The 14,683-nt window shown below is 44.4% G+C and overlaps 1 protein-coding gene across 4 annotated transcripts in view; it reads right to left on the reverse strand.

Moving 5' to 3' along the window:
* Dnajc18 (DnaJ heat shock protein family (Hsp40) member C18) overlaps positions 1-14,683 on the reverse strand; it is a 42,631-nt gene that overhangs the window by 2,505 nt on the left and 25,443 nt on the right. For all 4 annotated transcript variants that reach the window (XM_059245853.1, XM_059245855.1, XM_059245852.1 and 1 more), the window contains 4 exons: positions 12,183-12,368; positions 9,792-9,901; positions 7,818-7,927; positions 4,108-4,280 (listed from right to left, as the gene is read on the reverse strand). In XM_059245853.1, coding sequence (XP_059101836.1) covers positions 4,108-4,280; positions 7,818-7,927; positions 9,792-9,901; positions 12,183-12,368 — 579 coding nt within the window. The remainder of the gene's footprint in view (positions 1-4,107; positions 4,281-7,817; positions 7,928-9,791; positions 9,902-12,182; positions 12,369-14,683) is intronic.

Raw genomic sequence — 14,683 nt, forward strand, 5'->3', positions numbered from 1 at the left:
ACTTGTTACACTACAGTTGGGAGTCACCCTACATTCGTGCTGGGAATGGAAGCCTCTGAAGAACAGTGAGTGCTCTTAACCACTGAGCCATCTCTCCAGCCCCAGTACTCAATAACTTACAAGTAAAATGAAAGAAAAAAGTCTTTGGGAGGAGCAGGGTCAATAAAATACCTTTTCTCCCTAACAAAGGAGAAAACAAAACTAAGAAACAAAAAAAACAGAGAAAACAAAAAGGGAGAAAACAGGAGAAGAAAACAAACAAAATATCCTTTTCAACTGTAACTACCCACAACCCAGTCCCATGGAACACTGCCCTTCAGTTTATTGTGTGAGGCTGTTCAAGCATGGATCACCAGAAATAAGGTGTTCACTGTGTTCCAGGCACTGCGCTAAGCCACACACACACACACACACACACACACACACACACACACACACACACACAAAACCTCTCAGTAGGAAATGAATTCTTTCCATCACTTCAAAGCCTAGGATTCTACCCACTCTGCTATCCTGCTCAAGGGCGTGGAAAGAAGTGCTCACACAGCTCTGATGGACCAGACTAGGAGGCACTTTCCCGGCAGTATGTATAATATGCAGCTATATCTATGAAAGAGTTCACAGGACAATTATCACCCACAGTAAAGGAATACTCATAATAAAAAAAAAAAAGTCACCCATACTAGGCATTCCAGGGAAGAGCAAATAAAAGGAATAATAAAGACTTTCAAAGACAATGGCTACCCTTGATAAAATTTCCATTTGGTATTTTGCCAAGAATGAACTTTGTTCTCAGTGAGTTTATTTTTACAACCTCAAAGTGCTAAATTTAACCTTCCTGGCTACACTTGCTGCTGGATTCAGAGGGCAGATGCTGCCTCTCAAATGGCACTGGGGTGGTGTGGAGGCTCCACAGAATCACGGTGTTTAAATGCTAGGAGTAGATTTGTTTCAGGGTATGTGCTGACAACCTCCATTCAGAACTGGTCAATTGCACCCATCAGGCTCATTCAATGGATTTGTGTGTGTGTGTGTGTGTGTGTGTATGTGTGTGTTTTAACTGAGGGTGGATCCTAGGACTTTATGTACGTTGCTAGACATAAACTTTACCACTAAGCCATAACCTGAGTTCTTAACAAAACAAAACAAAGCAAAACATTTTGAGATAGGGCTTATTAAGTTGCCCAGGCTAGCCCTGAACTCACTCTGTAGCCACCGCAGTCCCTGAATTTGTGATCCTCCTGCCTTAGTCTCCCAAGAGATTATAGGATGAGATTATAGGCCTGTTATACCAGGTCTGGTTCTCATAGAATTTTCACTTGTACCTGGAGAGGGCCACAGATCTGAACAAGCCTCATGTGGATGAGAAGCTCAGACACCACTCTTCCATGTAGCCCAAGGTCATAGGCAGAGCAAACACCTCTACAACTTTCGGTAAAATCCTTCACCTTTCTGCAATGTTAGCATCTCAATGCCACAGAGTAGAATACGATACATGTGCATGTACACGGAGAGCGTGTGTGTGTGTGTGTGTGTGTGTGTGTGTGTGTGTGTGTGTGTCTTAAGAATGCAAAATGCAGATTTTCATGTAGTTCTTACAGAAAGCAATAAATTCAAACCATTCCTGTGCCTAATACAAAGGGGATGCTTAGGACACATTACTGTGGCTTTCACCTGATTTAGATTCACATAGATTTTGGCTCCTAAATTTTTTCCTGGTGCAGGCCTTGATGGGGAACATCTTTAAGTCCAGCACTCAGAAGCGGAGGCAGGAGAATCTCTGTGAGCTTGAGGCCAGTCTGGACTATACACCAAACTCTTTCCTGATTTCTTTTTCTTTCTTTCTTCTTTTAATTCCCTTTATTTTTGAGTGTGTGTACCCTCATGCATGAATCATAGCATGTATGTGGTGGTCAGAGAGCAATTTTGGGGAGTCAGTTCTCTCTTTCTACTCCTGGGTCCTGGACTGAACTCAAGTCAGGCTTGGTGTCAATCCCTTTACCCACTGACCTGCCTTTACCCACTGACCCACCTCACCAGTCTGATTTTTTTTTCCCCCAAGACAGAGTCTTACTATGAAGCTATGGCTACCCTTGACCTTAAACTCAAAAATCTTCCTATCTCTGCCTCCTGAGTGCTGGGATCACAGGCCTACACCAGTGCACCCAGCTTTTTCCTGATTTCTAAAAGATGAAACCCAATTTAAACAGCCTGGTCTACAGAGTGAGTTCCAGGACAGTCAGAGCTACATAGAGAAACCCTGTCTCAGAAAAACCAACACAAACAAACGACACTAATTTAACAATGAGATGGGTAAAAGCACCTCCCTGCTGTTTGACTGCCCCTTGTTTGAGAAGGTAGTGAGGCTTTGCCCTGTAGAAATAGAGGGCAGAGGCAAAGTCCCCGAGGAGGATAAGACGTCAGCACTGATCCCTTACTCACATTCCTCGTCAGTGCACAGCTTTCCAGTATGAGAACCTTTTCCAACAACATGTGTTGAGCACCTGTTCTGAAGTCAGGACTGTGCCTGCAGCCCAGGACACAGAATTAGTAAGACAGTCTGTCCTGGGGCCAGCAGTCCTGCAGAGGGAATGCACCTATGGATCACTAATGCTATTGATCAGTACTGTGGTGGCCGGAAGAGCAAAGTGCTTTAAGAACACACAGGAAGGGTGGGTTAACTCAGTGAGGGGTAGGAGTACGTGATGGGTCAGCAAGAGCTTAGAAGCACTGTGACCAAAGAGCTAATTTTACAAGTACACATTTATAGACATCCAGTAATAAAGCTTAGAAGATGAGTTATAGTTTGCTTTGAAAAAAAAAAATCAACCAAAATCCAGTTTGCAAAGCCAAGATGCAGTTACTTCGCAAGTGTGGTGTGTGTGTGTGTGTGTGTGTGTGTGTGTGTGTGTGCGTGTGAAATTCATTTGGGATTTAAAATGAACCTATTGGCTGAGACTAGGGCTACCACTGGTGCCAGTACTCCCCAGTAACGCCTGGAACTGTAAGCCAAGTAGGAAACACTGTCTCCTGTGAGGGAGAGAGAAGAAAGATCTTTCACACACATCTACTGGAAAGCCAGACCCAGGAGGTCACTCTTCTCTGTACCCACAAGCAACAAGAAGTAAGGGGACACCAGACTCCATGCTAGCGATCTCTTCTTTTTCTGTTTTTTTGTTTGTTTGTTTGTTTTTGTTTTTGTTTTTTGAGACAGGGTTTCTCTGTGTAGCCCTGACTGTCCTGAAATTGGAACTCATTCTGTAGACCAGGCTGGCCTTGAACTCACAGATCCACCTGCCTCTGCCTCTGGAGTGCTGGGATGAAAGGCGTGCGCCACCACTGTTTGGCTCATGCCTACAACATCTAAACTTCTGACTTGACTCAATAAGGGGCCTGGCTCAATCAGATTTCTCTCTAGGGAATGTGGGATTTAGGGACTGTGAAGGAAAGCAGTTAGCACCGAGAACTTCATGAAGAGGCTTGGGATGCAAAATGGGCGCAGTGACTGGTGAGGTTAGGGACCTTAGGACATTGACAGAAAGAGCAATAGTCAAAATGCACAAAGTCCCACACAGTGTCCTCTGACTGCCACACATACTTTGGGGCATTTGTACATATTCTTGCACAAATAAATAAAGTAATTTTTTAAAAGAATAAAAAACGGCAGGTAGTAAGATGGCAGAGCCAGGGCATACCTATAATCAAGTCCTCAGGAATATCAAAATCCAGGGCTACATACGAACGAGCAGCCTAGAGGCAGAGCCAGGCAGATCTGTGAGAGCACCCTGACCCATGCAGTGAGCAGTAAGTCAGCGAGGGCTATGTAGTAAGCCCGTCCCTTGGGGGCAGGTGGCAGAGAGAAGACAGTACAAGAGGAGAAGACAGTGGTGCCGAGTTTCCAAGTTTTCCAATCCTGGTCGCATGTCGACAAACGTCCCTTCTTTGCAGTAGTAGCTGAGGGGTGTGTGTGTGTGTGTGTGTGTGTGTCTGTCTGTCTGTCTGTCTGTCTGTCTGTCCGTGTGTCCGTTCTCTGTCTCTGTTCACCAGCAGAGGAGAGGGGTCAGGAGGCTGGGGAGACCTCGTGACAGCCTGCTTGGCCTTACTTACTTTGCTGTTTCTCCTTCCAACAGCTTGTCTGGATGTAATCAATATAATCTTTCTCTATTGTTTTCTCCAGGTCACGAAGAGCAGCTCCTCTGTAGGCCTTGTCAAAGTTTTTATCCACGAAGTAAGGCACCTGCAGGTTCTGTGTTTCTCTAGAAATGGTATAGCCCAAGGTTCTGAAACAGAGAGCGGCTCCCATCAGCTCATACCACTGGACAATCTTACTCTTGGCTGGTCTCTAAATACAATTGCCACCATCTCCCAACATCTGTTAGTCCATTAGTGAAGTAGAACACAGTCATCACTACAGGCATCAAACAAGCAATTTGGCAACTACCAATGTAGCTTACAGTTCACTCTTTCCAAGACTCACCTTTCCTTCATTCTTTTTTGGTAAGGTGTATCAGAAGAGGGTACCTGATCCCACAGGACTCCAGTTACAGATGGCTGTGAGCCGCCATGTGGATGTTGACAATTGAACTCAGAACCTCTGAAGAGCAGCCCGTGTTTTTTACTGTAGCATCTCTCCAGCCCAAAACTCACTTTTCTTACATGGTTTTCTGTGTGCGAAGTAGAATGACTAATCCTTTGAAAGTTTGTCTTGAGGGTTGTGGATGTGGCTCAGTTGGTATTAGGCTTGCCTAGCCTACATGAAGCCCTGGGATTTCCCCAGTACTCAATCAAACCAGGAGTAGTGGCACACCCCTGTTATTGAGAGGTAGAAGCAGGATGATCAGAAGTTCAAGGTCATCCTGAGCCACATGGTGAGTTCAAGTCTAGCCTTGCATGCTGAGACCATGTCTCAAACAAACTAATTCAGGGGAGGGGGAGGCACTGGGAAATGGCTCAAGTAAAGGTTCTGGCCCAGTAAGCCTGAGGACCTCATTTGATACCTGGAACCCCTGTAAAAAGCCAGATAAAGTAGCATGCATCTGTAACCTCAGCACTTCTTCAGCAAGGTGGGAAGGAGACAAGAGGGTTGGCTGGAAGCACACAGCCCAGCTAACCTGGAATATGAAACACAGTGGCAGAAACAAGAGACATCTGCCTTAGTAAGGGGGAAGGCATAAACTAACTCCCAAAAGCTGTCCTCTGACCACACATGCACTAGCACACCCCACACATATTTACTTGTTTTTGCTTTTGTTTTTTGAGACATGGTCTCACTTTGTAGCTCTGGCTGACCTGGAACATGCTCTGTAGACCAGGCTGGCCTTGAACACATAGAGATAGGCCTACCTCTGCCTCCCAAGTGCTGGGACTAAAAGCATATGCCACCAGGCCCAGCCTTATTTATTTGTTTTGTACGTATGTGAGTGTAGGTGTGCACAGACCCCAGCACACGTGTCAAAGTCAGAGGACAACTCTCTCATTCTCTCTTTCTAAAATGTGGATCCTGGGCATCAAACTCAAGCTTGGCAGCAAGTACTTTTATGTGCTGAGCCATCTTGCTGGCCTCACATTCACCTATACATACAAAACAAACAAACAAACAAACAAACAAACAAACAAACATGTAAGAGTTCCTAGATACTTGAAAAAATAAAAGCCAGATACAGTGGTATACACACGTTGTCCTAGCACTTTGATCTGGTGGTACATGTTAGGGTCCTAGATAAGTCCCACAAAAGATCACCATCCACGTATGCAAACAACAAGAGCATTAATTATCTTAGTACACATCTTGTAGTCGTAGCACTCAGAAGCTGGGAGCAAGAAAACCAAACATACGAGACCAGCCTGAGCAAGATGGACGCCCCAAAGAAACAGAGTAAACTAAACCAAAGGAAAAAAAACTAGAACCAGGCGTGGTCACACAACTTTAATCTCCGCTTTGGGAGGCTGAAGCAGGAAGACTGCTGTGAATCTGAGGCCAGCTGGACTACACAGTGAGAGATTCTCAAAAAAAAAGAAAAACAAAAAACAAACAAAAACCTGAAGTTTACTTTTCTCTCTTTCTTTTGGTCTTGGTCTATGTAGCCCAGGCTGACCTGGAATTTATAGCGCTCCACCACTTCTGCCTCCCAGGTGCTGAGATTAAAGGAGTGTGCACCACGTGCAGCTTCAAGTTTACTCTCTAACAGGTCTAAATGTGTCGCCAGCTGATGCTCTTGATGCTTACTTAGGGACCAAACTTTGACCAGAGCAACTGAAAACACTAAGTGGAAAAATTAAGAAAGATTCCTAATCTGTATTTATATATAATCTACATGCCTCAACAAGAATCATAATAAATTTTGTTCTCAGCAAAAGCAAAGAAACACAATAGCATAGTTTGACTCTATGTCCTTATTAACAACTAATGTCCCTTCTTGTAATTTTTTTCTTCAAGACAGAGTTTCTCTGCCTAACAGCTCTGGCTGTCCTAGAATTTACTCTGTAGACCATGCTGGCCCTGAACTCAAAGACCCCCTGTCTCCAAGTGCTGGGATTAAAGGCATGTGCCACCCCTCCTTGTAATTTTCATTAATCTTAATTATATGAGCATTTTGCCTGCTTGAATGTCTGTGAACCATTTACATGCATGGTGACCACAGAGGCCAGAAGAGGGCATCAGATCCCCTGAAACTGGAATTATGGATGGTTGTGACCCACCATGTGAGTGCTGGGAATTAAACCTGGGTCTGCTGCAAGAGCAGCTAGTGCTCTTTACCTCTGAACCATCTCTCCACTCTCCTTTCAATTAAAAAAACTGGAGCCGGGCGGTGGTGGCGCACGCCTTTAATCCCAGCACTCGGGAGGCAGAGCTAGGCGGATCTCTGTGAGTTCGAGGCCAGCCTGGGCTACCAAGTGAGTCCCAGGAAAGGCGCAAAGCTACACAGAGAAACCCTGTCTCAAAAAACCAAAAAAAAAAAAAAAAAAAAAAAAAAACAACTGGAAAAAATCACTAGGTTCCAGTCACTATCTATCATCACAACACATTCATCACAACCTGCCCTCTCTCCCTCCCCTCTTCCTCCTCTTCTCTCTCTGTCCCCACCCATCTCTCTTCTCTTCTCTGTCCCTCTTTCTCACTGTAGCTCGGGCTGGCCTGGAATCAAGCAATCCTTTGTCCCTGCCTCCTCCATGCTGGATTGCAGGTATGAGTCACCATCCCTGCCTTCACTGAAATTCTTCCTAACTTCACCATGGTGAGAGAGATTTATTAGGAACCTCAAACCATTCTGCTGGTCCTTCTGAACCAACCCTGACTGTTTTTCCATTGACCAGAGGCTGTCACTATGTAACAAAACAACCCCACTCCTTAGGCACAGGCAGCTGCCACCCACTTAGTCTACATTATTACTGCTTGGCTGCTCCTTTTGGTTTAGTGTAGGTGTTTTCAAGCACCTAAACTTAGTACCTCCACAGAAAACACTAGAGAAACTTTGAATGGCTATTCCTTGAAGCATAAGGTCAGCATTTTCCACAGTGGAAGGTGAAATGAAATGTCAGCATGAATCAGCAAAACCTTAAGTCTTTCATCTTTCTTTTCTTTTTCTTTTCCTTTTTTTTTTTCAATTTCCCCCCCCCCCCCCAAGACAGGGTTTCTCTGTGTAGCCCTGGCTGTCCTGGATCTTGCTCTGTAGACCAGGTTGGCCTCAAACTGACAGAGATCCGCCTGCCTCTGCTTCCCGAGTGCTGGGATTAAAGGTGTTCACCACCACCACCACCTGGCCAAGTCTTTCATCTTTCAGACTGATACTAAGGAAAAATTGGAATTTTCAACTTACGATTTATAGAATAGACTATATGGGGGGTTAGCAGCCAGCAGCTGAGTAATGACAGAAATAAGCACAATCACCAGAACTGGAAGCAGCTGAACAAATGCAGAATATGGAGTCTGTAAAAGAAAAAATGAAGTGTCTGAGAATACAGACATCCCAGAGGAAATGCAGACTATTGACGCACGGTACAGGAACACCCACAAAGCCAAAGGTTTGCCAAAAAGGCTGGACTGCAGCTTAGAACCAAACGACTCATCTCTCTGCTGAGAGGGTAAAGGAAGCCCCTCCAACCTGGACTGTCAATGACCCGCTACCCCTTGCGTCTCTAATTCTGCCAGACATGGATGGGGCTCCAGCAGTGGCTGGTGTGAAGCAGCTCTTACTCTGCCACAGCTGTCCAAAACTGATGACATTGAACTGTAACAGAGACAACCGCATTCTCCCTGGACCATGTGGGGTCGAGGCTCATCAAACTTCTTTATTAACTAGCGTTTGGAGAAAAGGCATTCTCTCAGGGCTGCGAACCAGCCAGAGGCACAGTATTTGTTGTTTTTGAATAGGTACACGAGTGTTTGGCCACTTCGATAGCTCAGAAGTCGAAGTGCCACCAAGCCTGAAAACCTGGATCCATCCCAGAGATGCTGTTGCCTTTTGAGCTTCCATGAGCCTCTACCAGTTTCTTTTCTCTTTTCTTTTTTCTTTCTTTCTTTCTTTCTTTTTTTTTTTTTTTAACGTTAACGTTTATGTGTTTTTTATGTATACAGTGTTCTGCCTGCATTGTGTTGCCTGCAGGCCAGAAGAGGACACCAGATCTCACTGTAGAAGGCTGTGAGCCACCATGTGGTTGGTGGGAACTGAACTCAGGTCCTCTGGAAGAGCAGACAGTGCTCTTAACCTCTGAGCCATCTCTCCAGCCCCCTCTCCTGGTTTCTTACTTAACACCCTTTTTTAGTTCTGAATATTTTGAAAGGGATTCTTATTTTCTGCAATAAAGAAAAGTTCGATCAAGACAGCCCCACAAGCTGGACATGGTGGCACATGACTTTAGTCCCAGCACTTGGGAGGCAGAGGCAGGCAGATCTCTGTGAGTTTGAGGCCAGTCTGGTCTACATAGTGAGCTCCAGGACAGCCAGGGCTACACAGAGAGAACCTGTCTCAAAAACAAAACTGTGGTGATATCGTGTTCCCCAAATATTGTGCACCCTAATAAACTTATCTGGGGTCAGAGAACAGAACAGCCACAATATTAAACATAGAGGTTAGGCAGTGGTAGCACATGCCTTTAATCCTAGCATTTCAGAGGCAAAGATCTGCCTGGATCTCTGTGAGTTCAAGGCCACACTGGAAACAACCAGGCATGGTAACAAGAGCCTTTAATCCCAGGAAATGATGGCAGGAAGCAGAAAGGTATTTAAGGCATGAGGACAAGGAACTAGAGCCTGGTTAAGCTTTTAGGCTTTTGAGCAGCAGTTCAGCTGAGATCCATTTGGATAAGGACTCAGAGGCGTCCAGTCTGAGGAAACAGGATCAGCTAAGGAACTGGCAAGGTGAGGTAGCTGTGGCTTATTCTGCTTCTCTGATCTTCCAGCATTCACCCCAATACCTTGCTCCAGGTTTGTTTTTATTAATAAGTACCTTTAAGATTCATGCTATACAAAACAAAACAAAAAAACTTAAAAAAGAAAGAGAGAAAGGAAGGAAGGAAGGAAGGAAGGAAGGAAGGAAGGAAGGAAGGAAGGAAGGAAGGAAGGAAGGAAGGAAGGAGATCCTTACAGGGAAACTAGGATCCTATGAAAACACAAAAAAGGATCAGGGATGGAGGATTACCAACATTCTGGCCCATCCGGGCCACTTATCCAGCTCTTACCATTGCTGAAAGTACATTTTACAAACATAGCTCAACTGCACTTCTAGGGCTGATTATATACCATAGGAGCAGGCTCAGTATGCCCATGTACATGATCTCGGCTGCACACGCACCTGAGTTTTATCTTCTTCCTCTCTCTTGTGTGTCTGTGTCCTCTCATGGCGGTGTCGCCTGCGAAAATAGTGACTGTCATCTGTCACATTTGAGAACATGTGAATATTTCCTGGAAAACAGACATTAGAGAGAGGGAGGGAAAAAGGAAGAGAGGGAGAGAGAGAGAACGTTTATGAGATGGCAATTCCTTTTTGGCCCTTTTCAAAGTCTTGTTCCCAAGGAGGCTAAAGACAGGCATCTGTCTATCTGACCCGGCAAAAAAGAAGGCAATAGGTGAGCCGGGGGGCCAGCCAGGCACAGGATGTGCAAGGCTCTCCTGACTTCATGGACTTTGCAAGTTTGTGGGAGAAAACTGCAAAAGGCGAGAAGACAGCATTTTGACCATAAGTCCTATCTGACATAGTTATGTCTGCTTCTGTGTCCAGTATTAGTCACTAACATCTTTTTTAACTAAATTTATTTATTTTTAATTTATGTGCATTGGTGTTTTGCCTGCATGCATGTCTGTATGAGGGTGTTAGATCTTGGGAGTTACAGTTGTTAGCTGCTATGTGGGTGCAGGGAATTGAACCTGGGTCCTCTGGGAGAGTAGTCAGTGCTCTTAAGTGCTAAGCCATCTCTCTGGCCCAGTCATTAGCATCTTTAATAACCACTCATAAAATTCAATTTATTGCTGGGCATTGGTAGCTCATGCCTTTAATCCCAGCACTCGGGAGGCAGAGGCAGGTGGATCTCTGTGAGCGCAAGGTCAGCCTGGTCTACAGAGTGAGTTCCAGGACAGCCAGGGCTGTTACACAGAGAAACCCTGTCTTGAAAAACAAAACAAAACAAAGTGCAATTTGTAGCTGGGGTGTAGCTTAGCATGGGATACATGCCTAGCATGCTGGAGGCTCCAGTTGCATCCCTAGCAACACAAAAAATTCAACTTACTTTCTTGGCATTGAATTTTCTCAACTGCTAACTGTCTGTGATATACTTTTCTGGATTTCTATTTTGTTACACATATTGATGGTAAAGAAAATGGGTTTCATTGTGATTTTTTAAAAAGATTTCCTTTTATGTATATGAGCATGTGGTGTTTGAATGAGAATGGATCCCACACATTTATACATTTGAATGTTTAGTCCTCATTTAGTGGAACTGTTTGGGAAGGATTATGAGGTGTGGCCTTGTTTAAGTAGTTGTGGTCTTGTTGGAGGAGATTGTCAGTGGGGATGGGATTTGAGGTTTCAAAAGCCCACACCTGGCTCAGTTTCTCTCTCTCTGACTGTTGTGTGTAGATCAAGATGTAAAGCTCTCAGCTACTGCTCTATTACCGTGCCTGTCCGCTTCCCACTATGATAATAATGGACTAATCCTCTGAAACTATGAGCAAGCCCCCTAATTAAACATTTTCTTTTATAAGAGTTGCTTTGGTCATGATGTCTCTTCACAGCAATAGAACAATAACTAAGACAGGGTGTTTTGCCTGCTTGCAAGTCTGTGTACTATATGCACATAGTACCCATGGAGGCCAGAAGAAAGCATCACCAGGATCCACCTGGAAATGGAGTTACAGATGGTAGTGAGCTGCTGTGTCTGTTGGAAATTGAACCCAGGTCCTCCATATGGACAAGTGCTTGTAATTGCTAAGTCACCTCTCCAAATCCTAAATTTATGTATTTTTGTTTCTTCACTTAAAGATTTATTTTATGTTGCTGGGTGTGGTTACACAGACCTTTAATCCCAGCACTCAAGGCAGAGGCAGGCAGAGCTCTGAGTTTGAGGCCAGACTGATCTACAGAGCTTTCCAGGACAACCAGGCTTACACAGAGAGACCTTGTCTTAAAATAAATAAATAAATAAATAAATAAAAGATTTTTTTATGAGCTTGAGTGGTCTTTTTTAAATTTTATTAACTTTTTTTTCATTTATTTTACATACCAACCAGTTTCCCCTCCTCCCACTCCTCCCAAAAGGACTTGAGTGTTTTTAATCTGCATGTATGTATGTATGTGTGCCACATGCATGCCTGCAGAGGTCAATCCCTTGGAACTGGAGTCACAGATGTTTGTGAGTCACCATGTGAGTACTGGGACTCAAGCCTGGGTCGTCTGAAAGAGCAGCCAGTACCCTTAGCCACTGAACTCCAGATACCCTTTTTGGGTTTCTTTTTGTTGTTGTTGTTAGTGGTGGTTTGTTCATTTTGTTTTTTGTTTTTTCAAGACAGGGTTTCTCTGTGTAGTCCTGGCTGTCCTGGATCTCGCTCTGTAGACCAGGCTGGCCTCAAACTCACAGAGATCTGCCTGCCTCTGCCTCCCGAGTGCTGGGATTAAAGTCATGTACCTAACTGACATAAGGTACACAGACATACATACAGGCAAAACTTAAAAAAAAAAAAAGATACCAACCTGAAGGAAAATGTCCTCCAAAGAACACATTGAATAGTTCTTCTGGAGAGATGTCAGCTTCAAAATCCCTGTAATAATGGTAAGATCTGGCTCGAGGTGCGGTGAAAGTCACCTGCTCATCTCCATACTCATCATAGCGGAGTCTCTTGTCAGGATTGCTCAGGACCGCAAAGGCATTTCCTATTGCTGCAACCAACAAGAAGCCGCACATGAGCACATCCTTGGCTGTGGCTGGGGGTGACCACTGCAGCAGAAGCAGAAGCAGCAGCAGCAGCAACAGCAGCAAGAAGCCTGGAGTTGGTGCTAGACAGCTTCACAGAATTCCAAAGAGGCCTACAATGTCCCCCCAGGACTTGCCCCAGAGATTTTTCATAATCATGATAAAGCAGAAACAACACTAGAATCCAAGAACTAGGAACTGCTACTGAAGTGAGCATTATCCCCTAACTAAGAGTTCTCCAGTCATCCCAGATATGCTGAAGTTGGGACCCTGTCGCCAGCTCAAGCTGCCAATAATTTCAGGCATGTTAGAGAAATGCCTAACATTCCTATTATTCAAAAATGGAATTTGGGGATCTGGAGAGATGGCTCAGAGGTAAAGAGCACTTGCTGTGCTTGTAGAGAACCCAGGTTCAGTCCTCAGCATCACAGTTACTTACAGCTGCCTGTAACGCTAGTTTCTGGGGTTTTTGACAACCTGTGCAGGCCTGTGTGGACACCTGTACACACAAAGTGTACATGCAGACAAGCACACACATAAACAAAATTTTTTTTTAAATGTGTTCAGCCAGGCGGTGGTGGTGCACACCTTTAATCCCTGCACTCAGGTGGATCTCTCTGAGTTCGAGGCCAGCCTGGTCTACAGAGTGAGTTCCAGGATAGCCAAAGCTCCACAGAAACTTTGTCTCAGGAAACAAAAAATAAACAAACAAATAACTGTTTCAAGCTGGGCAGTGGTGGTACATCCCTCTAATCTTAGAAGCCAGGGCTACACAGAGATACCCTGTCTCAAAAAACCACAAAAACAAAAAAAAATCAAAAACCTCAAAGGGCTCACCAAAGTCTTATTTCAGCACATTCTAGGAAACAGTCTTTTTTTTTTTTTTTTCCTCCTTGGTTTTTCAAGACAGGGGTTCTCTGTGTAGCTTTGGAACCTGCTGGTGTCAATGAAGTCAGAAGGAGCACTTTGTTATGATTCTTCTACAAAACTCTATTAATGTTTGCATAAGAAAACCCAGCTAAGTAGAAAAACAAACAAAAACACCCAAATAGGGTTGCTTAAGCATGCACACTCCTTGAAATATAACAGATTTCCCAAAGAAATGGCATTGGTTTCTGAGACTTCCATATGCATATAAAGAGATCGTGGATCATCTCCACATTTCCTTAGCAATGCTGTGAGAACTAGATTCACAACAGAGAGGCTGGCCTCATGGTACTCAGGGACTTTTTCTTTCTTTTTTAAAGATTTATTTTTAGCTGGGTATGGTAGCACACACCTTTAACTAATCCCAGCACTTGGGAGGCAGATGCAGACAGATCTCTCTGAGTTTAATTTAAGGCCAGCCTAGTTTGCAGAGTGACTTCCAGGCTAGCCAGGGCTACACAAAGTCATCATCTCAAGCAACAAAAAATACATTTCCATTTATGTGTATGGGCTTTTGACTGAATGTATGTATATGTACCACATGTGTGCGGTGCCCACAGGGGCCTGAAGAAGGTGCTGAATTGCCAGGAGCTAGAGTTACAGACAGTTGTGAGGTACCTACCACATGGGTTCTGGGAATTGAACCTTGGTCCTCTGCAAGAATAGCCAGAGCTCTTAAACATTATCTCTCCAGCCCCAAGAATAACTTAAAAATTTCTCAGGTACTCATAAGATGGTTCAGTAAAGGCAATTGCCACCTGGCCTGATGACCTGAGCTCAATCCTTGGAACCTACATGATCTACATGGAACCACATGGAATGAACAAACTCCTGCAAATTGTCCTCTGGCCTTCATATACCCACATACCCACACCCACACAAATAAATGTAAAAGAGTAAAGCTTTTTCAAAACATCAGACATACAGAAAGGTTCATGGGGTTTTGTTATTTAGTACAATAAAGACATATAAGCTGGGCCTGGTAGTGCACAATTGTAATCCTGGCATCCAGGAGACTGAGATAGGAGATTCTGGAGTTCAAGGCCACCCCTGGGCTGGTGTTGGTTTTTCTTACTCTTTTTGGGGGGCCTGCCACCCAGCTCCCAAGTAAATCACACATGGAAGCTTATTCTTAATTAAGAATGCTCTGGGGTTGGGGATTTAGCTCAGTGGTAGAGCGCTTGCCTAGCAAGTGCAAGGCCCTGGGTTCAGTCCTCAGCTCTGAAAAAAAAAAAAAAAAAAAAAAAAAAAGAATGCCCCGCCTTAGATTGGCTTAGTTTCTAGCCAGCTTTCCTTAACTTAAATTATCCCGTGTACCTTTTGCCTCTGGGCTTTTCCTATTCTCTTTCTTCTG

Source organism: Peromyscus eremicus, chromosome 19 (genome assembly GCF_949786415.1).
Source record: "Peromyscus eremicus chromosome 19, PerEre_H2_v1, whole genome shotgun sequence".
NCBI lineage: Eukaryota > Metazoa > Chordata > Mammalia > Rodentia > Cricetidae > Peromyscus > Peromyscus eremicus.